Here is a 27,720-nt window from a genome sequence, read left to right on the forward strand (position 1 = left end):
GATGGCTGGTACTGGGAAGTACAATGCCTGGAGTTTGAAGGATGGCTGGTACTGGGAAGTACAGTGCCTGTAGTTTGAAGGATGGCTGGTACTGGGAAGTACAGTGCCTGTAGTCTGAAGGATGGCTGGTACTGGGAAGTACAGTGCCTGTAGTCTGAAGGATGGCTGGTACTGGGAAGTACAGTGCCTGTAGTTTGAAGGATGGCTGGTACTGGGAAGTACAGTGCCTGTAGTTTGAAGGATGGCTGGTACTGGGAAGTACAGTGCCTGTAGTTTGAAGGATGGCTGGTACTGGGAAGTACAGTGCCTGGAGTTTGAAGGATGGCTGGTACTGGGAAGTACAGTGCCTGGAGTTTGAAGGATGGCTGGTACTGGGAAGTACAGTGCCTGGAGTTTGAAGGATGGCTGGTACTGGGAGGTACAGTGCCTGTAGTTTGAAGGATGGCTGGTACTGGGAAGTACAGTGCCTGGAGTTTGAAGGATGGCTGGTACTGGGAAGTACAGTGCCTGTAGTTTGAAGGATGGCTGGTACTGGGAAGTACAGTGCCTGTAGTTTGAAGGATGGCTGGTACTGGGAAGTACAGTGCCTGTAGTTTGAAGGATGGCTGGTACTGGGAAGTACAGTGCCTGTAGTTTGAAGGATGGCTGGTACTGGGAAGTACAGTGCCTGTAGTTTGAAGGATGGCTGGTACTGGGAAGTACAGTGCCTGGAGTTTGAAGGATGGCTGGTACTGGGAAGTACAGTACCTGCACTCTGAAGGATGGCTGGTACTGGGAAGTACAGTGCCTGTAGTCTGAAGGATGGCTGGTACTGGGAAGTACAGTGCCTGTAGTCTGAAGGATGGCTGGTACTGGGAAGTACAGTGCCTGTAGTCTGAAGGATGGCTGGTACTGGGAAGTACAGTGCCTGTAGTTTGAAGGATGGCTGGTACTGGGAAGTACAGTGCCTGTAGTTTGAAGGATGGCTGGTACTGGGAAGTACAGTGCCTGTAGTTTGAAGGATGGCTGGTACTGGGAAGTACAGTGCCTGTAGTCTGAAGGATGGCTGGTACTGGGAAGTACAGTGCCTGTAGTCTGAAGGATGGCTGGTACTGGGAAGTACAGTGCCTGTAGTTTGAAGGATGGCTGGTACTGGGAAGTACAGTGCCTGTAGTTTGAAGGATGGCTGGAGATATGTTGCAGTTTTTGAATTGGCAAGACAGTGGTGGAGTGAGTGATGGTGAAACTGTATTTTTTGGGTCACCGTGCCTCAGTGGGAGACGGCCAGCGTCTTAAAAAAAAAGTTTGTTGTATAGAAATACTTGAGAAGCTCCTTTTTTTTTTGTCATCGTTGCAACTTAACTCACAATATATTTTCTGCTACTCATAAAAATACCAAATACAACATCTTTTTCAAATGTTTATTTAAGTTTTTACTCAAAACATCGATCTTTCATCACAAATTAATGTTTTTATTGTTTGCAGGTAGCAGGAACGGCAGAAGCCCTGAGCGTCACCTGTCCCAGCATCGCCAGTGCCGAGAGTCTTGCTGACCTTATAGATGGATATTGTCGCCTAGTCAACAACACCCGCACCTCCCTCTGGAACACTAAAGGTCAGTTATTTCCCTTAGTTGTTGTTAGTGTGGCAGTCATGCTGGCGTGGCAGTCATGCTGGCATAGCAGTCATGCTGGTGTGGCAGTCATGCTGGCATAGCAGTCATGCTGGCATGGCAGTCATGCTGGCGTGGGAGTCATTCTGGTGTGGCAGTCATGCTGGTGTGGCAGTCATGCTGGTGTGGCAGTCATCTGTAAAAAATCATTTGTGGTCACAGTGGTGGCCCATGCTAACCTCCCCATGGTGTATAGAAATATACATAATTGTATGCAAAACAACCACTGTGAAAAAAATTAGTGAACTTCCAACTTCTTTTGTGATTTCTCACATTATCAAGAAACATGTTCCTTGATAATGTGAGAAGTTACCTATTGTGATGTCACCTATCTACTGTGATCTTATTGTATACCTAGTTGTATGAATCTCATTAAAACCAGCTGGTCCAGTAGTTAGCACACTGGTTCAGTGGTTAACACACTGGTCCAGTGGTTAGCACACTGGTTCAGTGGTTAACACACTGGTTCAGTGGTTAGCACACTGGTCCAGTGGTTAGCACAGTGGTTAACACACTGGTCCAGTGGTTAGCACACTGGTTCAGTGGTTAACACACTGGTCCAGTGGTTAAGACACTGGTCCAGTGGTTAAGACACTGGTCCAGTGGTTAAGACACTGGTCCAGTGGTTAGCACACTGGTCCAGTGGTTAACACACTGGTTCAGTGGTTAACACACTGGTCCAGTGGTTAGCACACTGGTCCAGTGGTTAACACACTGGTTCAGTGGTTAACACACTGGTCCAGTGGTTAAGACACTGGTCCAGTGGTTAAGACACTGGTCCAGTGGTTAAGACACTGGTCCAGTGGTTAAGACACTGGTCCAGTGGTTAAGACACTGGTCCAGTGGTTAAGACACTGGTCCAGTGGTTAAGACACTGGTCCAGTGGTTAACACACTGGTCCAGTGGTTAACACACTGGTCCAGTGGTTAACACACTGGTTCAGTGGTTAACACACTGGCCTGGAGTTGTAACACCCACTTACCATGGGGTTCAAACTTTACCCGTTCCATGGCTTCTATACTAAGACTACTGAAGTTCTATCACTCTCATTTTAACATCAACATAGAGCTAGACGGTGCAGTAATTTATGTACAAGTTCAATATACAGTAGAACCCCAGTATCCACAGATACAGTTTCAGTTATCCAAGGTTTACTGTGGCCTTAAAACAACTCTTAATTTTGCTTAATAATGACGCTGAAGTGTATTAAATAATGGTTGTTCAGAGTCTAAAAAAAGCTGTGAAGTTCTTCCCATCAGTGAAAAAAAGTGTTAATTCTCAACTTTTAGTGTTAATTCTCAATTTGTGCATAATTTATCTGTTAAAATTTATCATAGGTATTTATGTAGATGATAAACGACTTTCTCCATGGGGAAGTGGAAAATAATTCTTCCTCTGTAAGTCATGCGTGTCGTAAGAGGCGGCTAAAATGCCGGGAGCAAGGGGATAATGACTGTTTCTCCTGTATACATCATTAAACTTAAAAGGGGAAATTTTCTTTTTTTTTTTTTTTTTTTTGGGTTGCCCTGCCTTGGTGGGATACAGGCGGTGAGTTGAAAGAAGATAAATGACACATATAGGGTTTACTACTATCTGCGGTTCTGGGTATCCATGATAGGTATTCAGAGGTATTACCCACAGATACCAGGGCACCATGGTACTAACCTCTTTAGCGACAATAATATAACAGAAATTTTGACTTAAGCTCTATAAATTTGCTTGCAACATAGAATATAATTTCTAAATTAAAATAGCTTGTAAATTAATAACATGTAAATTAACATCACTTGTAAATTAATAAGATATTTAATTGAGGAGCTGTTTGATCCACCAGTGAATTTTATTGCTGTTTACTGCTTATTGTATTGCTAACACGCATCTCTCGTACTATTAATATACAAACACTTTGTATACATGGTGTATATCCACATATTCCTCTTTACCCTTTTAGTGTTTTAATTTATATACATTCTGACTGTGTATTTGTTGTTGTAATATCATCCACAGGCTGGGTCTGGTGTGCACAATAACTATCCAGTACTATCATCCACAGGCTGGGTCTGGCGTGCACAATAACTATCCAGTACTATCATCCACAGGCTGGGTCTGGCGTGTACAATAACTATCCAGTACTATCATCCACAGGCTGGGTCTGGTGTGCACAATAACTATCCAGTACTATCATCCACAGGCTGGGTCTGGCGTGTACAATAACTATCCAGTACTATCATCCACAGGCTGGGTCTGGTGTGCACAATAACTATCCAGTACTATCATCCACAGGATGGGTCTGGTGTGCACAATAACTATCCAGTACTATCATCCACAGGCTGGGTCTGGTGTGCACAATAACTATCCAGTACTATCATCCACAGGCTGGGTCTGGTGTGCACAATAACTATCCAGTACTATCATCCACAGGCTGGGTCTGGTGTGCACAATAACTATCCAGTACTATCATCCACAGGCTGGGTCTGGTGTGCACAATAACTATCCAGTACTATCATCCACAGGATGGGTCTGGTGTGCACAATAACTATCCAGTACTATCATCCACAGGCTGGGTCTGGTGTGCACAATAACTATCCAGTACTATCATCCACAGGCTGGGTCTGGTGTGCACAATAACTATCCAGTACTATCATCCACAGGCTGGGTCTGGTGTGCACAATAACTATCCAGTACTATCATCCACAGGCTGGGTCTGGTGTGCACAATAACTATCCAGTACTATCATCCACAGGCTGGGTCTGGCGTGCACAATAACTATCCAGTACTATCATCCACAGGATGAGTCTGGTGTGCACAATAACTATCCAGTACTGTCATCCACAGGATGAGTCTGGTGTGCACAATAACTATCCAGTACTGTCATCCACAGGATGAGTCTGGTGTGCACAATAACTATCCAGTACTATCATCCACAGGATGAGTCTGGTGTGCACAATAACTATCCAGTACTATCATCCACAGGCTGGGTCTGGTGTGCACAATAACTATCCAGTACTATCATCCACAGGCTGGGTCTGGTGTGCACAATAACTATCCAGTACTATCATCCACAGGCTGGGTCTGGTGTGCACAATAACTATCCAGTACTATCATCCACAGGCTGGGTCTGGTGTGCACAATAACTATCCAGTACTATCATCCACAGGCTGGGTCTGGTGTGCACAATAACTATCCAGTACTATCATCCACAGGATGGGTCTGGTGTGCACAATAACTATCCAGTACTATCATCCACAGGCTGGGTCTGGTGTGCACAATAACTATCCAGTACTATCATCCACAGGCTGGGTCTGGTGTGCACAATAACTATCCAGTACTATCATCCACAGGCTGGGTCTGGTGTGCACAATAACTATCCAGTACTATCATCCACAGGCTGGGTCTGGTGTGCACAATAACTATCCAGTACTATCATCCACAGGCTGGGTCTGGCGTGCACAATAACTATCCAGTACTATCATCCACAGGATGAGTCTGGTGTGCACAATAACTATCCAGTACTGTCATCCACAGGATGAGTCTGGTGTGCACAATAACTATCCAGTACTGTCATCCACAGGATGAGTCTGGTGTGCACAATAACTATCCAGTACTATCATCCACAGGATGAGTCTGGTGTGCACAATAACTATCCAGTACTATCATCCACAGGCTGGGTCTGGTGTGCACAATAACTATCCAGTACTATCATCCACAGGCTGGGTCTGGTGTGCACAATAACTATCCAGTACTATCATCCACAGGCTGGGTCTGGCGTGCACAATAACTATCCAGTACTATCATCCACAGGATGAGTCTGGTGTGCACAATAACTATCCAGTACTGTCATCCACAGGATGAGTCTGGTGTGCACAATAACTATCCAGTACTGTCATCCACAGGATGAGTCTGGTGTGCACAATAACTATCCAGTACTATCATCCACAGGATGAGTCTGGTGTGCACAATAAACTGTGCACTACACTTACAGATATTAACCTTATCAACTAATATTTCTTGCAGCACAACATATCAGTCTCACATTACAGGGTGTCCCAAAAGTCTCCATACATAGGGAAATTTAGCAAGTTTAGCAGAATGTAACTGTATTTACAGATAATTATTTGTGAATGCTGTGTCTTTGTAAGCATATGCAGCTGCCTCACCCACTCAGTGAAAACCTGTTAATACGTTTGATTCACAACACTTCAAAACACGTTTGATCCACAGTACTTAAAATCTTTTTGAATTTTGCAGTAAGTTTGGCAAGAATATCACGTACGATGCACTTGACGTTTCCTCTTGAAGTTCGCTGCAACCTGGCGACAGATTTCCTATCCAGTCATGAAAATTATTTCTATATAAGTGCTCCTCGACTTACGATGGTTCAACTTAGGATATTTTGACTTTATAATGGTGCAAAAGTAATTACTTAGGAGATGAATCTTAAGATAATTACCCAGCATGAAGGTGGCAAGTCCCTGGCTTGTATTTATTTATATCTTTTTCATTACTGGTACAGTGGTACCTCGAGTTTCAAACATCTCCCAACTTGAACAATTATCTAAGTGTATTTTTGTAAGTGCTTTTGTTAGTATATTTTTGGGGGTCTGAAATGGACTGATCTAATTTACATTATTCCTTATAGGAACAAATTCGTTCAGTACTGGCACATGAACAGTCTTCTGGAATGAATTAACTTCGGAACTCGAGGTACCACTGTATTTAGTTAGTTACAATAATTATTTATTTCTTTATTCAGTGACAGTAGTTATTTATTTACTTATTTATTTAGCATATATTTATATTTGACTTTGGATATTTTTGACTTGCGATGGGTTCGTCAGAACGTAACCCCACTGTAAGTCAAGGCTCACCTGTATGTTCTTCTGACAAAGACATTCTTAAATGATATCTAATAAAAAATATTATTTATGTATGGAGACTTTTTGGAACACCATATAGAGAGTTAGTCAGTGTTATCAGTGTACTAGTAGTTATCTTTTACTAGAAATAACACTGTGCTTCGCTAATCTACACACCATTAAAATATTGTATATAACTCTGGTGTATGTTTGAAATACTCTTGACACATACAGAAATACATTCATATCTTGACTCACGAAATCGTAATGACACGATTGCAAACAAACCATACCACGGGCGGGATTTGAACCCGCAGTCAGAGAGTCTCAAAACTATACCTAGTTGGACGAATCTTATGTGGCTAGCTGGTCCAGTGGCTAACGCGACGGTCTGGAGTTTTGAGACTCTCTGACCGTGGGTTCAAATCCCGCCCGTGGTATGGTTTACATTCATATCTTGATGTGTATATTTGCATATAAGAGTAAGCTGCCTATAAGATAGAGTTGAAGTTATATGAACACAACAAGCATTTATTACGACAATGTTAAGCTTTGTGAAAAGCTTCTGTCAAGCTTTTATCAGAGCTTAATATCTGATGAAGCTTCTGTCAAGCTTTTATCTGAGCAAAAGACATGCTGAAAGTAACATTCAGTGCTGAAAGTAGCAGACCAGTGTGTTGTCCACTCGACCAGGCCAGTACTAAAAGTAGTAGGCCAGTGTATTGTCCACTCGTCCACTCGACCAGGCCTACCCTCCATTCACCAAAGTGTTTACGCTGGTGTCACTACTATCTCATGTGTATAGCAAGTAAAAGTTAGTAGAGATTTGCTTGGCATCTCTGGTAAAACATCAGTTTACTGGTTGCGGTGGCAGAGGCGGCGGCCAAAATGAATGCCAGGTATTAACTGCATAACTAACTCCTGACTGTCTTTCTCTGTGCTCCCTGGTGCTGCTTGCTCACTGCCTGGTTGACTTGCTCCATGGGATCCTTTCTCGCTCATTGCATCATCAACTATAGTTCATGTTTGGAAGTCTTTACCTTGCCCGTGCCAGATGTCACAAGGTTTGTTCCAGCTTGGTTTGTAGCTGATTACTACTGCTGTTGCATGCAACATCCTTAGTCTGATGTGTGACTCATGGTTTGTACTTAACACTGCATGCAACATTCTTAGTCTGGTGTATAACTTACAACTGGTACATACACTGCATGCAACATTCTTAGTCTGCGTCACCTTCACTGTACGACACCTCACCTAACATTATTAAGTCCAGCATGCAATAATGCATGAGAGACATGGCAGTGTATCTCATCATTTTCCAACATTATGAGTATATGCACTAAATTTGATCATTCAATTAGGATATACAGCTTAATTGTGCAAGTTTGTTGTGTGTCAACGAGACACAAAAGTTCAGCGTCTTGTCCCGAGGACGTTACTGTGCTTGTTTTCCTTGTTTTATAACAAATATTGTGTAGTGTGTACAAATTATTGTGTAGTGTTTACACATTATTATGTAGTATGTACACATTTTTGTGTTGGTAGCTTACATACTGTACACGAGAGAAGCGTACTGTTGCTTATTACAACTACACCACAAACTTGTCATTGTTTCACCTAGTGTGTGAGAATACAAGTCTTCAGCAACTTGTAATGTTCTTGTACAAGTCAAGCTTCACTAGCACTGATATTGTTATGTATTGTAAGTGAACTCTTATCCAGGAATATTTCCATTTATAACATAAAGTGAATAACAAACACTCTCTCAGTGTATAGCTGACTGCTAGGCTGACTATCAGCATATAGCTGACTACCAGGCTGAATCTTAGTGTTTCAGTGTATAGATAACTACCAGGCTATCAGTGTATAGCTGACTGTCAATGTATAAACTAGGCTATCAGTGTGTATTTGACTGCCAGGCTGACTATTAGTTTATAGCTGACTACCAGGAAGACTATCGATGTCAGTATCACCTGGTAGACAGGCCTACCAGTGCTTAATTCAGTATAAATTCTCCATACAGAAGTGAGCGGGTCCGGCAGCGGGAGCTCTCGACACAGCTCCGAGACCGGGAGAGATACCAAGAGAGGCGGTGGTGGTGGCGCCTCGGAAGACTATGCTGAAATTGTTGATGACGAGGGTGACTACTCTACTCCTGCGAGTGAGTAGCAACCTGATCTCTATGTTAATGTTGTGTAGTGTTGAAGGTTTTATGGGGAAGACAGCACAGCACCGTGTAAAGCTTGAGCTCTATGCAGAGTAAATCATTGTTGTAATGTAAGCTTGTTGTGCAACCTGTGTACAGTGGACCCCCGGTTAACGATATTTTTTCACTCCAGAAGTATGTTCAGGTGCCAGTACTGACCGAATTTGTTCCCATAAGGAATATTGTGAAGTAGATTAGTCCATTTCAGACCCCCAAACATACACGTACAAACGCACTTACATAAATACACTTACATAATTGGTCGCATTGGGAGGTGATCGTTAAGCGGGGGTCCACTGTATTTATATTGCTACTTGTTGACTGTTTTGTGATCTAGTGTGTTGTGGTGATAAGGAAGAGGCTGGAGGCTGTAGGGAGGAGGAGGAGGAGGCTGGAGGCAGTAGGCTAGAGGCAGTAGGCTGGAGGTAGTGCAGATGTCATGGATTGAGGGCAGTGTGTGGTGTGAATATTCAGAGAACTAACAGAGTTAAGGTAAGGTTTGAGGTCACTATAAGTATTATTCTTCAAACTGAAGATGCTGGTTTAGAGAGGATGAATCAAAGTAGAATGACAAGCAGGGTATGTGGAGTGAAGGAGGGGAAGGGGTGGTCCCAGGAGGGTTGAAGGTAAGAGTGAAGGAGGGGCAGGGGTGGTCCCAGGAGGGTTGAAGGTAAGAGTGAAGGAGGGGCAGGGGTGGTCCCAGGAGGGTTGAAGGTAAGAGTGAAGGAGGGGCAGGGGTGGTCCCAGGAGGGTTGAAGGTAAGAGTAAAGGAGGGGCAGGGGTGGTCCCAGGAGGGTTGAAGGTAAGAGTGAAGGAGGGGCAGGGGTGGTCCCAGGAGGGTTGAAGGTAAGAGTGAAGGAGGGGCAGGGGTGGTCCCAGGAGGGTTGAAGGTAAGAGTGAAGGAGGGGCAGGGGTGGTCCCAGGAGGGTTGAAGGTAAGAGTGAAGGAGGGGCAGGGGTGGTCCCAGGAGGGTTGAAGGTAAGAGTGAAGGAGGGGCAGGGGTGGTCCCAGGAGGGTTGAAGGTAAGAGTGAAGGAGGGGCAGGGGTGGTCCCAGGAAGGTTGGAGATAAGGAGTGAAAGAGAGGGGCAAGGGTAGTCCCAGGAGGGTTGAAGGTAAGGAGTGAAGGAGGTTTTGAGTGCCTGGGTATTCCACATCCAGCGGAGTTGTGTGAGTGTTACATCAGGTTGAGAGGAAACAGTTGTTTTTGACATACCTGTTGTTGGAATGTGAGCAAGGTAATATTTGAGGGGATTCAGGGAGACCAGTTAGCTGGACTTGAGTCCTGGAGGTGGAAAGTACAGTGCCTGCACTCTGAAATAGGCATGAGGATGTTGCAGTTTAGGCTTTAAACTTTAGAGAGTCACCTAAACTATGATGTCAAGACACTTCTGGCAAGACAGTTGTTAAATGATGGTGAATTTTTTCTTTTGGGTTACTCTACCTATATGAGCTTTCTGCAGGCACAACCAAATGTCGTCTGTCTCTATACAGACATTGTTTTTTTTTTTTTTTTTTTTTCAACAAGTCGGCCGTCTCCCACCGAGGCAGGGTGACCCAAAAAAGAAAGAAAATCCCCAAAAAGAAAATACTTTCATCATCATTCAACACTTTCACCACACTCGCACATTATCACTGTTTTTGCAGAGGTGCTCAGAATACAACAGTCTAGAAGCATAAACATATAAAGATACACAACATATCCCTCCAAACTGCCAATATCCCAAACCCCTCCTTTAAAGTGCAGGCATTGTACTTCCCATTTCCAGGACTCAAGTCCGACTATATGAAAATAACCGGTTTCCCTGAATCCCTTCACTAAATATTACCCTGCTCACACTCCAACAGATCGTCAGGTCCCAAGTACCATTCGTCTCCATTCACTCCTATCTAACACGCTCACGCACGCTTGCTGGAAGTCCAAGCCCCTTACCCACAAAACCTCCTTTACCCCCTCTCTCCAACCCTTTCGAGGACGACCCCTACCCCGCCTTCCTTCCCCTATAGATTTATATGCTTTCCATGTCATTCTACTGTGATCCATTCTCTCTAAATGACCAAACCACCTCAACAACCCCTCTTCTGCCCTCTGACTAATACTTTTATTAACTCCACACCTTCTCCTAATTTCCACACTCCGAATTTTCTGCATAATATTTACACCACACATTGCCCTTAAACAGGACATCTCCGCTGCCTCCAACCGTCTCCTCGCTGCTGCATTTACCACCCAAGCTTCACACCCATATAAGAGTGTTGGTACTACTATACTTTCATACATTCCCTTCTTTGCCTCCATAGATAACGTTTTTTGACTCCACATATACCTCAACGCACCACTCACCTTTTTTCCCTCATCAATTCTATGATTAACCTCATCCTTCATAAATCCATCCGCCGACACGTCAACTCCCAAGTATCTGAAAACATTCACTTCTTCCATACTCCTCCTCCCCAATTTGATATCCAATTTTTCTTTATCTAAATCATTTGACACCCTCATCACCTTACTCTTTTCTATGTTCACTTTCAACTTTCTACCTTTACACACATTCCCAAACTCATCCACTAACCTTTGCAATTTTTCTTTAGAATCTCCCATAAGCACAGTATCATCAGCAAAAAGTAACTGTGTCAATTCCCATTTTGAATTTGATTCCCCATAATTTAATCCCACCCCTCTCCCAAACACCCTAGCATTTACTTCCTTTACAACCCCATCTATAAATATATTAAACAACCATGGTGACATTACACATCCCTGTCTAAGACCTACTTTTACCGGGAAGTAGTCTCCCTCTCTTCTACACACCCTAACCTGAGCCTCACTATCCTCATAAAAACTCTTTACAGCATTTAATAACTTACCACCTATTCCATATACTTGCAACATCTGCCACATTGCTCCTCTATCCACTCTATCATATGCCTTTTCTAAATCCATAAATGCAATAAAAACTTCCCTATCTTTATCTAAATACTGTTCACATATATGCTTCAATGTAAACACCTGATCTACACATCCCCTACCCACTCTAAAACCTCCTTGCTCATCCGCAATCCTACATTCTGTCTTACCTCTAATTCTTTCAATTATAACCCTACCGTACACTTTTCCTGGTATACTCAGTAAGCTTATTCCTCTATAATTTTTACAGTCTCTTTTGTCCCCTTTCCCTTTATATAAAGGGACTATACATGCTCTCTGCCAATCCCTAGGTACCTTCCCCTCTTTCATACATTTATTAAACAAAAGTACCAACCACTCCAACACTATATCCCCCCCTGCTTTTAACATTTCTGTCATGATCCCATCAGTTCCAGCTGCTTTACCCCCTTTCATTTTACGTAATGCCTCACGTACCTCCCCCACACTTACATTCTGCTCTTCTTCACTCCTAAAAGATGGTATACCTCCCTGACCAGTGCATGAAATTACTGCCTCTGTTTCTTCCTTAACATTTAAAAGTTCCTCAAAATATTCTCGCCATCTACCCAATACCTCCATCTCCCCATCTACTAACTCCCCTACTCTGTTTTTAACTGACAAATCCATATTTTCCCTAGGCTTTCTTAACTTGTTTAACTCACTCCAAAATTTTTTCTTATTTTCATTAAAATTTCTTGACAGTGCCTCTCCCACTCTATCATCTGCTCTCCTTTTGCACTCTCTCACCACTCTCTTTACCTTTCTTTTACTCTCCATATACTCTGCTCTTCTTATAACACTTCTGCTTTGTAAAAACCTCTCATAAGCTACCTTTTTCTCTTTTATCACACCCTTTACTTCATCATTCCACCAATCACTCCTCTTTCCTCCTGCCCCCACCCTCCTATAACCACAAACTTCTGCCCCACATTCTAATACTGCATTTTTAAAACTATTCCAACCCTCTTCAACCCCCCCACTACTCATCTTTGCACTAGCCCACCTTTCTGCCAATAGTCGCTTATATCTCACCCGAACTTCCTCCTCCCTTAGTTTATACACTTTCACTTCCCTCTTACTTGTTGTTGCCACCTTCCTCTTTTCCCATCTACCTCTTACTCTAACTGTAGCTACAACTAAATAATGATCCGATATATCAGTTGCCCCTCTATAAACATGTACATCCTGGAGCCTACCCATCAACCTTTTATCCACCAATACATAATCATGTGGAAATAAATCTGACAGATCTACTCTCTGCTAAAGTGTAGATCTGTCAGATTTTGTAGTGTTTTTAATAACTTCCCTAAGATGCTAACAGGTAAAGACTGCTTATGTGTATAACTTCTTAGCAAGATAAAACAGTGTATAACATAGCATCACTCTCTTTACTACAGCCAAAGATTACGAGCTGGAGCGTTCAAGTATAGACATCGGAGAAATCATCGGGGAGGGTCAGTTCGGTGATGTTCACACTGGGGTGTATCACTCACGGGACGACTCTACGGTGCTGGTTGCCATCAAGACCTGTAAAGTAGAGTCAGAAGGAACCATGGCAGAGAAGTTCTTAGAGGAAGCTTGTAAGTTCTTTCTTCCTTTCTCCTATATACACTATATTCTAACTTTTGGTTAACACTTACAATACCATTTTCATAATACATGTACTCTATTTTGAGGTAAATTTTAACTATGAATGTGTACAATAAATATTTATAAATAAAAGTTGCTCCTTAGGGAAGTGGAGAAGAATACTTCCTCCGTAAGTTGTGTTGTAAGAGGCAACAAAAATACCAGGAGCAAGGTGCTAGTAACACTTTCTCCTGTGTAAGTTACTAAACACTGGCAGCAAGGTAACACCTGTATAAATTACTAATTTATTAAAAATATGTTAATAAATTACTAAATAGTATGTTAAAAAAAGGTAAAAGGTTACAATGCCATGACTGGAACAATTCACAAATAACCCGGACTTTGGAGAAGAACTTGTGATGAAGTTACTGCTGGTAATATGTTGAAGAGTCTTGGTCCACACACATTAGCAGTGTTGTCATCTTGTAGCCATAGTTGCCCTGCTCTTCAGTGGGTATATTCAATACTTTGACGCATATCTTACACTCCAGGAAGTTGTAAACATAGTGTGTAGGTTAGCAACTTCTACTTACACTTAGAGGTGTAACTCCAGAAATTTTATGTACGAGAGAGTCAGAAGTGGATGGCTTGAAGCATCAACATTGTTAGTAAAATAATGCTGCAGTTAGCTGGACTTGAGTCCTGGAGGTGTGAAGTACAGTGGCCTGCACTCTGAAGGATGGGTGGTGGTGGGAAATACAGTGCCTGCACTCTGAAGGATGGGTGGTGGTGGGAAGTACAGTGCCTGCACTCTGAAGGATGGGTGGTGGTGGGAAGTACAGTGCCTGCACTCTGAAGGATGGGTGGTGGTGGTGGGAAGTACAGTGCCTGCACCCTGAAGGATGGGTGGTGGTGGGAAGTACAGTGCCTGCACTCTGAAGGATGGGTGATGGTGGGAAGTACAGTGCCTGCACTCTGAAGGATGGGTGGTGGTGGGAAGTACAGTGCCTGCACTTTGAAGGATGAGTGGTGGTGGGAAGTACAGTGCCTGCACTCTGAAGGATGGGTGATGGTGGGAAGTACAGTGCCTGCACTCTGAAGGATGGGTGGTGGTGGGAAGTGCAGTGGCCTGCACTCTGAAGGATGGGTGGTGGTGGGAAGTACAGTGCCTGCACTCTGAAGGATGGGTGGTGGTGGGAAGTACAGTGCCTGCACTCTGAAGGATGGGTGGTGGTGGGAAGTACAGTGCCTGCACTCTGAAGGATGGGTGGTGGTGGGAAGTACAGTGCCTGCACTCTGAAGGATGGGTGGTGGTGGTGGGAAGTACAGTGCCTGCACTCTGAAGGATGGGTGGTGGTGGTGGTAAGCACAGTGCCTGCACTCTGAAGGATGGGTGGTGGTGGTGGGAAGTACAGTGCCTGCACTCTGAAGGATGGGTGGTGGTGGTGGGAAGTACAGTGCCTGCACTCTGAAGGATGGGTGGTGGTGGTGGGAAGTACAGTGCCTGCACTCTGAAGGATGGGTGATGGTGGTGGGAAGTACAGTGCCTGCACTCTGAAGGATGGGTGGTGGTGGTGGGAAGTACAGTGCCTGCACTCTGAAGGATGGGTGGTGGTGGTGGTGGGAAGTACAGTGCCTGCACTCTGAAGGATGGGTGGTGGTGGTGGTGGGAAGTACAGTGCCTGCACTCTGAAGGATGGGTGGTGGTGGTGGTGGGAAGTACAGTGCCTGCACTCTGAAGGATGGGTGGTGGTGGTGGTGGTGGGAAGTACAGTGCCTGCACTCTGAAGGATGGGTGGTGGTGGTGGTGGTGGGAAGTACAGTGCCTGCACTGAAAGTATAATTACTACACTCTGAAGGATGGGTGGTGGTGGTGGGAAGTATAATTACTACACTCTGAAGGATGGGTGGGGATCTTTGCAGTTTTGAGCTGTAGTATCAGTGGACCTCTGGCAAGACAGTGATGGAGTGAGTGATGATTAAAGTGTTTCCTTATTTTGCTGTTTTTCCTCAGTGAGAGACAGCTTGTATTAAAATATTTATTTCTTTGTTGGGATGATATTTGCTGGAAACATAAACACATATGCAGTTTAATGTGATCCTTTATTGACAACGTTTCACCCACACAGTGGGCTTTTTCAAGTCACAAACAGATCTACCTGGGATGGAAGGTACGGGAGTATTTATAGTCAGGTTCAGAATGTTGAGGTCAGGTGGAGAATGCTGCATCTGATGATCTACCGGGTGGGGTTATAGTCTTGGGTAGCTTGGCAGGGGTATTGGACAAGTTGTGAGTACACCTTCTGCAGTGTTCTATGTTCTTATGTGGGATAGCGATGAAGAACTTTCTTGGCGAGTGGTTCTGCTATGTTATAGAAGCCATTGTTCTGGTTGAAATTGTTGGTTATAGAGATAAGCGATGATTCCAGGATTCGTCTGTATTGAGTGTTGTCTTCTGTGGCTATAAGTCTTGAGTTTCTGTAGTTAATTAAATGGTTGTGTGAATTGCGATGCTGTACACAGGCATTCCTTGTATCGTCAGTCCTGCTTGCATATTGGTGTTCTGAAATACGTGTTTGGAGGTCTCTTGATGTTTCGCCCACGTATAATTTGTTGCAGTCATTACCAGGGATTATGTATACCCCTGCAGAGGATGGAGGCTTGTCCTGTCTACTACTGGTGATGTCCTTGATGGTCGTGGTTGTGGAGGTAGATACTTGGAATGATGTATTGGAAAAGATGTTGGAAACATGTTTGGCAATGGAGTTGGTGGGGAGGACTATGTATCTCTTCTCGGCAGTGTCTTCTCTGGGTGTGTTGAAGATGTTTAATGCTCGCAGTCTGCAGTCTCTGATGAAGTGACGAGGATAGTGGAGTTTAGAAAATACATCTTTTCCAATACATCATTCCAAGTATCTACCTCCACAACCACAACCATCAAGGACATCACCAGTAGTAGACAGGACAAGCCTCCATCCTCTGCAGGGGTATACATAATCCCTGGTAATGACTGCAACAAATTATACGTGGGCGAAACATCAAGAGACCTCCAAACACATATTTCAGAACACCAATACGCAAGCAGGACTGACGATACAAGGAATGCCTGTGTACAACATCGCAATTCACACAACCATTTAATTAACTACAGAAACTCAAGACTTATCGCCACAGAAGACAACACTCAATACCGAAGAATCCTGGAATCATCGCTTATCTCTATAACCAACAATTTCAACCAGAACAATGGCTTCTATAACATAGCTGAACCACTTGCAAAGAAACTTCTTCATTGCTATCCTACATAAGAACATAGAACATTGCAGAAGGTGTACTCACAACTTGTCCAATACCCCTGCCAAGCTACCCAAGACTCTATAACCCCATCCGGTAGATCATCAGATGCAGCATTCTTCACCTGACCTCAACATTCTGAACCTGACTATAAATACTCCCGTACCTTCCACCCCAGGTAGATCTGTGTATGACTTGAAAAAGCCCACTGTGTGGGCGAAACGTTGTCAATAAAGGATCACATTAAACTGCATATGTGTTTATGTTTCCAGTGTGTCGGTATTTTATACCATTTATTTTCATGATATTTGCTAAAAACGAGGAGAGGATGGTGACCTGTTGTTGTTGCAGATATCATGCAGCAGTTGATCATCCCAACATTATCATGCTCATTGTTGTTGCAGATATCATGCAGCAGTTTGATCATCCTCACATCATCAAACTCATTGGTATTTGCTCTGGGTGGCCGTTTTGGATCGTGATGGAGCTGGCGCGTTTTGGGGAAATGAGAGCTTACCTGCAGAACAACAAAGACCGCCTCAACCTGGCCACTCTGGTGCTCTACGCCTTCCAGCTCTCCACAGCGCTCTCTTACTTGGAAAGCAAAAAATTTGTTCACAGGTATGCATAGAAATATATTAAAGCAAGCTAATTACAGTGGACCCCCGCCTTACGATATTATTTCATTCCAGAAGTCTGTTCGGGTGCCGTTACCGACTGAATTTGGTCCCATAAGAAATATTTTGAATTAGATTAGTCCGTTTCAGACCCCCAAAACTACACGTACAAAAGCACTTACAAAAATACACTTACATAATTGGTCGAGTTGGGAGCTGATCGTAAGGCGGCGGTCCACTGTATTATAGTTTAAGAATACAGGAGTCCCACACATTCCGTATCGTCTTTTCAGTGTACCATGTTTTTCTTGGCTTTCAGTTGAGCCGTTGTTTATTATATTCTCTGTTTTTGTCACTTTTCTGTACAACATTTGCGTGTGGGAAGGGTAAACAATGCCATATTTTAATTTAAGTATTGTAAGTGCTTTGTGTTTATTTTACTTTATCTGTTTTTATATGCCTAGATGTATTGAGCACTTAATATACGATAGTGTAAACACATTATCAGGCGTTTTAAATGTATTCGATAATGAAGAAAATTCTCATTTCTATCCATCAGTGATTTTTGCTTATCGCTGGGGGTTGGAGAGCTAAGAACCGTACAAACACGCCTTCCTTCTATATTACACAGACTTTTTTTTTTTTTTTTTTTTTTTAACAAGTCGGCCGTCTCCCACCGAGTGTTACATTTGACTTAACATACTGACTGTGCTTAACAATTCACAAATGGGCAAAATTATTTACAAACATTATCTCTCAGTCCACAGCAGGATTTGAACCTACGCACTGCATTAGTGTATGTAGTATTTATGCCACTCAGGCCGAGTTTGTAAATACACTGACCATCTAATATCAAGGTAGGGTTACCTAAAAAAAAAAAAAAAAAATTGACCATTCACTTGCCATCTTGCCAAAAGTGTGCTGACGTGTGGCAGAGACGTCCTCTTGTGAAATTAGAGGAGAAAATTTAGAATAGATCTTTATTCTTGAATATGTGATGTTCATGTAGCTTAGTAATTATTTTGTTTTAACCCTCTGATTATCTCCCACGAAGGTCACGTGACCACAACAAAGAAGAAAATACTTTGACTGTCATTCATACAGTCACTGTCTTGTCTAGTTATATGACAACACTTACATTAAATTTCACCAAACTCTCCTCCACTATGTTTTATTTTACTTTCATCATATATTCTACGTTATTATTTTCTACCATTTCTGTTATTCAGTCTTCCACTTATCTACACCTTATCTGCACTCTGAAGGAGGGGTGAGGGAGGGTGATGGAGGAGGGGTGAGGGAGAGTGATGGAGGAGGGGTGAGGGAGAGTGATGGAGGAGGGGTGGTGAGGATATTTACAGTTTGTAAATTGTAGTATCAATTCCTCTCTGGCAAGACAGTGATGGAGTGAGTGATGGTTAAAGTTATTCTTCTTTTTTGGGCCACCCTGCCATAGTAGGAAACAGCCGGTGCAGTGAAGGTACATTTATATTCCTGAGAGACATTGCTGCCAGGAATGTGTAAAAACAACCCAGTTAATTGTTGCATTTACATTGGACAGAGACATTGCTGCCAGGAACGTGTTGGTGTACTCTCACGACTGCGTCAAACTGGCCGACTTTGGTTTATCACGGTGGGTGGAGGAACAGAGCTATTATAAGGCCAGCAAGGGTAAGCTTCCCATCAAGTGGATGGCACCAGAAAGCATCAACTTTAGGAGATTCACCAGTGCTAGTGATGTCTGGATGTTTGGTGAGTTGATGTTAATATTATGTGTGTTTAGTCAGCTAATGTTGATGTCTTTGTGTAGTTGATATCAATGTTTGGTGTGTTGATATTGATGTTTGGTGAGTTGATATCAATGTTTGGTGTGTTGATATTGATGTTTGGATAATTAATGACTTAACATTGATGTCTGATGGGCTTCCAATCATATTTATATTTTTAACAAACTAATGTTTAGATAATAATTTCAACATCAGTCACATAGTAACTGTCATGTCAGAAGTGAGTCAGCTTGACCACTGGGAATGTTGCAGTTAAGAGGGACATTTGTATTACATTGTGTGCACACTTGACCACTGGGAATGTTGCAGTTAAGAGAGACATTTGTATTACATTGTGTGCACACTTTTGACAAGATAACTGGTGAGTGAATGATGGTGAATGTGTTTTCCTTCTATTTTGCATCATCCTACCTTGGTGGGAGACAGCCGGCATGTTCAGTACAGTGGTACCCCGAGTTTCGGCCATAATTCGTTCCAGAAGGCCGTTCGAGTGCCGTTACCGAACGAATTTGTTCCCATGAGGAATAGTGTAAATTAGTCCATTTCAGACCCCCAAACATACACGTACAAACGCACTTAAATAAATACACTTACATAATTGGTCCCATTGGGAGCTGATCGTAAACCGGGGGTCCACTGTATATCTATTTTTTTTCAACGAACCGGCCGTCTTCCACCGAGACAGGGTGTCCCAAAAAAAGAAACACTTTCACCATCATTTGCACTATCACTGTCTTGCCAGAGGTGCACATATGTGACACTTTAGATGTTAATTAAGTCACTGACTTATATTTTTATTCAGGTGTGTGTATGTGGGAAATATTAATGCTGGGAGTGAAACCTTTCCAAGGCATCAAGAATAACGATGTCTTAAAGAGAATTGACAATGGAGAGCGTCTGGCCCTCCCTCCGAACTGTCCGCCACGTCTCTACTCCCTCATGTCCCTGTGCTGGACGTATGAACCGTCAAAACGACCTTTATTCAAAGAGATCAAGGAAGTTTTAAGGTGGGTGGGGAGGACCCCGAGGGTGATTGATTAACCCGTAAACGGTCCAAACATATATATACGTTTTTTCAAAATTTGAAAGTATATAAAAAAGTAGATCTTTTTGTTTTTTTACATTTGAAAATGTGTAAAAAAACTTTGATCTTTTTTTTTTTTTTGTTATATTTGAAAATATGTAAAAAAAACGTAGATCTACTTTTGTAGCTCTACACATGTGAACGTAGATCTGCTTGGACCGTTTACGGGTTAAGCAGGTTTTAAAGTGCCATGCATTGTTTTATTTTTTCTAATTTGTACTACATTGTGGTATTTACTTTTCAGCGAGATCCTCAGAGAAGAAAGAATGCAGCAGCACGAGACAATGCGGCGAGAAAACCGTCGAGTTCAAGGCATGTCTTGGGGTAAGTGTTGTTGACAATGAATAAACCGTTGTGTTCAGGGTTTATCTTAGATCACACATTGTGTTTATGGATTATGACCCAATAAAATAGCCCCACAAACATAGATAATATTTTTTTTGTAAGATGCCGGCCGTCTCCCACTGAGGCACGGTGACCCAAAAGAAGAAACACTTTCACTATCATTCACACTATGACTTGCCCGAGACATGTACATATGACACTTTACATGTTACTTTAAATAGCAAATATCCAAAACTCCCCCTTTAAAGTGCTGGCACTGTACCTCCCATATTTGTTTAGGAGCTATAATCCCTCACTCCCCCCTTAACCTTTTAGCTATCTGTGCCAGAGTACTATAGGTTTGAAGCCAGTATCTATGCTGTAGTACTATGCCATGAGCCCAGCTCAGCTCAGATAAGCTGTGAGCTGTAAATTTGGGCCTAGATATGAGAGGATGGGTCTGTGTGGTAAGTATGAACAATATAAAAAATCCTGCAGCACACAGTGCATAATGAAAAAAATCTGCGACTATGTTTTTGGTTTAAAACTGCGGATTCGCTGTGCATTTTCATGTTTTTTTTAGTTGTATTCACAACCTCTTGGTCTTCTTTCTTTCTTTCAATACACTGGCTGTATCCCACCGAGGCGGGGCGGCCCAAAAGGAAAAACGAAAGTTTCTCCTTTTACATTTAGTAATATATACAGGAGAAGGGGTTACTAGCCCTTTGCTCCCGGCATTTTAGTCGCCTCTTACAACATGCATGGCTTACGGAGGAAGAATTCTGTTCCACTTCCCCATGGAGATAAGAGGAAATAAACAAGAACAAGAACTAGAAAGAAAATAGAAGAACACCCAGAGGGGTGTGTATATATATGCTTGTACATGTATGTGTAGTGTGACCTAAGTGTAAGTAGAAGTAGCAAGACGTCCTCTTGGTCTTATTTGATAGAATGGAAGATATATTACAGCAATAGAGATGATTTTGATTGGTTTCAGTACTAGAAATAGCTTGAAATTAAGCTCAAAGTACTGGAAATGTTTGATTTTTGCTGATATTTCAGAGTACACAAATTACATCATTTATACAATTATTACAATAATGCAGTAGTTTGTATAACAATAAATCTTCTATTTTTTGTGTGAGTGAAAATTCAAAAATGGAAAGCAAACATAATATAGGAGAGGCCCGGAGATGTAGCTAATAAACAGAAGAAATGTTTTTTAGTGGCAGCGGTGTCTACATTGTTTATTAGCCCGTAAACGGTCTTTTTTACACATTTTCAAATGTAAAAACAAAAAGATCTACTTTTTTTATATACTTTCAAATGTTGAAAAAACTTATATATACATTTGTACCGTTTACGGGTTAAGGTCCCTGGTTTTAAAGTTGCGACTTTTTAAACTTTGTGTGAAAATTGTAAAATTACCGATTTGTGATCACACTATTTGGTAGTTGACCACCGTACTCTTGACCACCGTACTCTTGACCACCGTATACTCTTGACCACTGTATACTCTTGACCACCGTATACTCTTGACCACCGTATACTCTTGACCACCGTACTCTTGACCACCGTACTCTTGACCACTGTTTAGGTTTTCAATTCCTCCTTGTCACCTTCTTTGTACTTTTGACCTAAGTACTGCAGGATGTTCTAACTGTGATGATTTTACAGGTTCAGACGAGCCGCCGCCTAAGCCAGCTCGAGTGCCGATGATGGCTGGAGGCCGAGGACACACTTCAACACCTCCACCACCCTCCGGTCTAGGGTCACCGCCCCTCTACGCCCCCTCGCAGGTCAGTAGCAGTGGTCCGACCACCTACATCGTCGCCCAGACCCCAGAGGTGCTGAGTCAGCTGTTGCGAGACGACCACAACCGGGCTGCCAACGCTCCCGGCTCGTACATATCCCCGGCCTCTGTCCTCAACACCCTGCCGGTCGATTTTGTCAACACGCCGCGCTCCCCCCCTGCCGTTGCCGCCACTCAGTCTAACCCCCATTCCCCATTCTCTACGTTATCTCACCCCCAGTCATCTCATACCATGCCATCGCATCACAGCGGTGGCCACTACTCTCCCCACTCAACTCTCTCTGCCCCTCACTCACCCCTGGGCTCCCCTTCGGGGGCATCCACAAGGCGCCGGGGCGGCCGAGGGGGCACGCTGGAGCGCGGGGCATCGGCAGCTGCGGGGGGAGGCTGGGGAGGAGCCAGTGAGGGCGGCTCTGGCTCGCCGTCGCCGGTGCCGTTCTCGCCACCATCAACACTAGTCAAGGTTGGGTTGTCGTAATATTGGTGGAGGCACGATGATGACGCTGGTACTGCACGACCCTAGACACACCAGAGCACCAGCATGATCGGTGTCAGCATGAGGGAGGGTGGGTTAGGGTAGTCATGGGTTAAATCTACACTCGCCACATAACTCACATTGGGTACACTCACCATATAACTCACATTGGGTACACTCACCATATAACTCACATTGGGTACACTCACCATATAACTCACATTGGGTACACTCACCACATACCCAAGACTATTCATACATAACTACATGCATATACTCACTACATAATCCATGTTGGGTATCAGCATGAGACGAGGTGAAGAACGTAACTTCACTACGTACACAACAAGTTCTCCAGTATTCCTGCATCTTTAGGGTGCATTTTAAACAATAACATTTCCTTAAGGATGAACATTTTTGTAAATGTCATATATTTGAGGAAAATAATGAACACTGTCTTTTTTCGATTTATATAGTCAGGTAGATTTGAAAACTAAACCTATCAGACACAAAAGGGAATCTATACTATCTTTGATGGTGCAAATATTAATGGTTTATAATGGAAATATTATGGGTTATGTGAGAAGCCAGGTCTTGTTGTGATAGTGGGATTGATTAGGCCAGGTCAGGTCACACACACAACCTTCTAGCTGGGTTATGTGAGAAGCCAGGTCTTGTGATAGTGACATTGATTAAGCCAGGTCAAGTCAGACACAACCTTCTAGCTGGGTTACTGTCAACTGCCTGACCTGTCTGTAGGACTGTCAGCCACCTTACATGTCTGTGGGACTGTCAGCCACCTGACATGTCTGTGGGACTGTCAGCCACCTGACATGTCTGTGGGACTGTCAAGCACCTGACTGTGGGACTCAGCCACCTGACATGTCTGTGGGACTCAGCCACCTGACATATCTGTGGGACTCAGCCACCTGACATATCTGTGGGACTCAGCCACCTGACTGTCTGTGAGACTGTCATCTTCCTCATGATCAGACATAATCAAAGTCTCAAGTTGACACATACCAGATTATCTGAATGTGTAGAAGTTCCAGATATGGATAATATAAATTATCCGACTGCTCACCGATGACTGCAGCTTGTGTGAGCGTGTTAGATAGGAGCAAGTGGAAACAAGTGGTTTTTATGACTTGACATGCTGTTGGAGTGTGAGCCAAGTAACATGAAAGGATTCAGAGACCCCAATTAGCCAGACTTGAGCCCTAGAGGTGGGAAGTACAATGCCTGCACTCTGAAGGATGGCTGGAGATACGTTGCAGTTTTTTCAACTGAAGTATCAGTGCACCTCTGGCAAGACAGTGATAGAGTGAATGATGGTGAAAGTGTTTCTTCTTTTTTGGGTCACCCTGCCATGGTGGGAAACAGTCAGTGTGTTAATATAAAGATTTATTTAACTCTGACCATCTACACCTGAGGTAGGTGACCCAAAAAAGAAGAAACACACATCATCACTCACTCCATCATTATCTTGTCAAATGCATGCCTATACTTTTATTATTTTATGTTTTATTAACACATCTGCCGTTTCCCACCAAGGCAGGGCGGCCCGAAAAAGAAAAACTTTCATCATTCACTCCATCACTGTCTTGCCAGAGGTGTGCTTACACTACAGTATTTAAACTGCAGCATTAACACCCTTCCTTCAGAGTGCAGGCACTGTACTTCCCATCTCCAGGACTCAAGTCCGGCCTGCCGGTTTCCCCTGAATCCCTTCATAAATGTTTCCTTGCTCACACTCCAACAGCACGTCAAGTCCTAAAAACCATTAGTCTCCATTTGCTCCTACTAAGATGCTCACGCATGCTTGCTGTAAGTCCAAGCCCCTCACACTGAAAACCTCCTTTACCCCTCCCTCCAACCTATGCCTATACAGTGGAACCTCAAATATCGAACTTTCTTAGTTCCAGACGGCTGTTCGAGTGCCATTACCGAATGAATTTATTCCCATCAAGAATAATGTAAATTAGATTAGTTCATTTCAGACCCTCAAAAATACACTTATAAAAGCACTTACAAAAATATACTTACATAATTGGTTGAGCTGGGAGCAGTTCGATATTTGAGGTTCCACTGTACTATAGTTCAAAAACTGCTACATATTAACACCCATCCTTCAGAGTGCAGGCATTGTACTTCCCACTTCCAGGACTCGAATCCGGCTAACTGGTTTCCCTGAATCCCTTCATAAATGTTACCTTGCTCACACTCAAACAGCACCTCGAGTCACTCCTATCTAAGATGCTCACACAAACCTGTTGGATGTTTAAACCCCTTACACACAAAAACCTCCTTTACCCCCTCTCTCCAACCTTTCCTAGGACAACCCCTACCCTGCCTTCCCTGCACTACAGATTTATATGCTCTCCAAGTCATCCTGTTTTGCTACATCCTCTCTAAATGTCCAAACCACCTCATGAACATCTCCCACACCTCTATCCAACACCCTAGCATTCACTTCTTTTACAACCCCAACTATAAATATGTTAAACTCAGTAATGTCACACATTGCTGTCTAAGACCAACGTTTACTGGAATATAATCTCAGTCTCTCCTTGCTGTGTTTTTGTAAATATTTGTATCAGTTTAACTGGTGGAAATTGTTAAAACACACACCATATACCTGTGAGCGGTTTGAGGGTTTTTGTACCTTCACAGTGCAGCCTGAGGCTAGTTCTGTTAACATCTTTATCAGCCAGGCTGTTGCTGCTTGTAATCCACAGGCCATCATTGCATTCACAATCCGGGTGATCTGGTATTTGTTGCAGACGGTGGTTATTCCCTCTTGATATTTACTCTCTGTGTTAAACAACATTTATATCTGGTGGTAGGAGCAGGTTGAAGAGTCTTATAGCATGGATATTAACACGATGTTCTCTTATCGTACCCACGGCTCCCCTGTTTACACTTCCTCCCATCTTTCTTACTTCAGTAAGTGGTTAGGGCAGTGGTCTGGTTACCTCCTCAAAACTTAACATCTTTAGCCCAGTAATATGTCTCATATATGCAAAGGGCTACTAACCTTTTCTCTTATATATATTACTAAATTTAAAAGGAGAAACTTTTGTTTTTCCTTTCGGGCCGCCCCGCCTTGGTGGGATGTTGTCGGTGTGTTGAAAGAAGATGTCTTGTATATACTGGTAGTAGGAGCAGCACCAAGCTGAACAATACTAAGTAAGACACAGGGTCAGCAGTTAGGTATCTTTATTCTGAAATGTTCTTATGTTTCACCTACACAGCTACATGAAATCGTAATGACACGATTGGAAACAAACCATACCACGGACGGGTCTTGAACTCGAGGTTAGTGGGTCGTAAAACTCCAGACTGACTAATGACAGACAGGCTGGCAAATGCACCTTTCTGGAGTTTTATGGCTCACTAACCACGAGTTCTAGACCCGTCCGTGGTATGGTAGGCTTCTATAGTTGAATACTGTGTAGGTGAAATATTTCAAAATAAAGATACCAAGATACCTAACTGTTGCACAAATGTCTTAGTTATCAACTTATTGGTATTGTGTACCATTACCATATTAAGGTTGAAGAGTCTTTAATGTGTCTTACATCTGCTGGTAGCAGTAGGAGGAGGAGGTTGAAGAGTCTTTAATCACAGATATTAACACAATTGTTGACATGTTATACACACTCTAACATAAACAACACACACACTGGACACATAATATGTGTTCCTGGGGCAGCCAGGCAGCTCTACACAACACACACACTGGACACAACATGTGTCCTGGGGCAGCCAGGCAGCTCTACACAACACACACACTGGACACACAACATGTGTCCTGGGGCAGCCAGGCAGCTCTACACAACACACACACTGGACACACAACATGTGTCCTGGGGCAGCCAGGCAGCTCTACACAACACACACACTGGACACACAACATGTGTCCTGGGGCAGCCAGGCAGCTCTGTCATGTAGCATGACATCTTCTTGTAAGTAAATAGTTGTGTGTCTGTGTTGGTTCTAAACTGAATTCCTTTAATTGTTTCACGTATACAGTCGACTGTCTTATAAATTGAATATTCAGTGGTATTTTTTGTAAATGCAGTTGAAAAAGTATATGGAAAAGTGAATAGCTCACAGAATGACCCTCATAGTACATGCTGTTCAGTTTTCAATGCACTTTAAATTGCATTTAGGAAAACCTGAATTACGTAGACAATATTTCTGGGACAACTGACTGTACTATATAGTTATTCAAACTTGGTTTAGTTTTCTATATAGCTTTGCACATTTTACTTGTTTGCTTAATTCTACCTTTATTGTTTAGATAAAACTGATTGTGTTGGAATATATAAATTAGTACTCAAACCATATTATTTACATAAATTTGCATACAGTACTTATACATAAATATAAACCAATATCTTAATGGGCCAGGCAGTAAATAATTACAGTGTTTTTGTTCTCTGTAGCATAGTATATAAAATACCTTGATGAAGGGAGATAAAACTTAAATCTTATAAATGTCAGTATAAACCCCATGTCATTGATGCCAGGTTACGGTCCCTCACATAGTTCTGTGTCATCATGCAGAATTACATTATTGAGGTCAGGGTCCCTCACATAGTTCTGTGTCATCGTGCAGAATTACATTATTGAGGTCAGGGTCCCTCACATAGTTCTGTGTCATCATGCAGAATTACATTATTGAGGTCAGGGTCCCTCACATAGTTCTGTGTCATCGTGCAGAATTACATTATTGAGGTCAGGGTCCCTCACATAGTTCTGTGTCATCGTGCAGAATTACATTATTGAGGTCAGGGTCCCTCACATAGTTCTGTGTCATCGTGCAGAATTACATTATTGAGGTCAGGGTCCCTCACATAGTTCTGTGTCATCATGCAGAATTACATTATTGAGGTCAGGGTCCCTCACATAGTTATGTCATGAGGTCAACTCACTCAGATAAATTGTGAGTGGTAAATTTTGACCTAAACATGAGATGAAGTGTCTGTGTGGTGAGTGTGCACAGTATAAAAATAATGGTGCCCCCCACACGGTTCATGATGGGAAAACAAAACTGTGACTGTGTGTGGTATAACCCTTAAACGGTCCAAACGTATATATACATTTTTTCA

General features: G+C 42.9%; 1 protein-coding gene across 2 annotated transcripts in view; it reads left to right on the top strand.

Moving 5' to 3' along the window:
- Fak (protein tyrosine kinase 2 Fak) overlaps positions 1-27,720 on the top strand; it is an 81,060-nt gene that overhangs the window by 22,090 nt on the left and 31,250 nt on the right. The window contains exons 5-13 of one of the 2 annotated variants that reach the window (XM_070105400.1): positions 1,465-1,594; positions 7,527-7,571; positions 8,531-8,668; positions 13,038-13,220; positions 16,908-17,124; positions 18,682-18,872; positions 19,710-19,914; positions 20,236-20,315; positions 21,993-22,591. In XM_070105400.1, the coding sequence (XP_069961501.1) occupies positions 1,465-1,594; positions 7,527-7,571; positions 8,531-8,668; positions 13,038-13,220; positions 16,908-17,124; positions 18,682-18,872; positions 19,710-19,914; positions 20,236-20,315; positions 21,993-22,591 (1,788 nt within the window). The remainder of the gene's footprint in view (positions 1-1,464; positions 1,595-7,526; positions 7,572-8,530; positions 8,669-13,037; positions 13,221-16,907; positions 17,125-18,681; positions 18,873-19,709; positions 19,915-20,235; positions 20,316-21,992; positions 22,592-27,720) is intronic. The other variant, XM_070105401.1, reaches the window with a different exon arrangement.

Source organism: Cherax quadricarinatus, chromosome 98, assembly GCF_038502225.1.
Source record: "Cherax quadricarinatus isolate ZL_2023a chromosome 98, ASM3850222v1, whole genome shotgun sequence".
NCBI lineage: Eukaryota > Metazoa > Arthropoda > Malacostraca > Decapoda > Parastacidae > Cherax > Cherax quadricarinatus.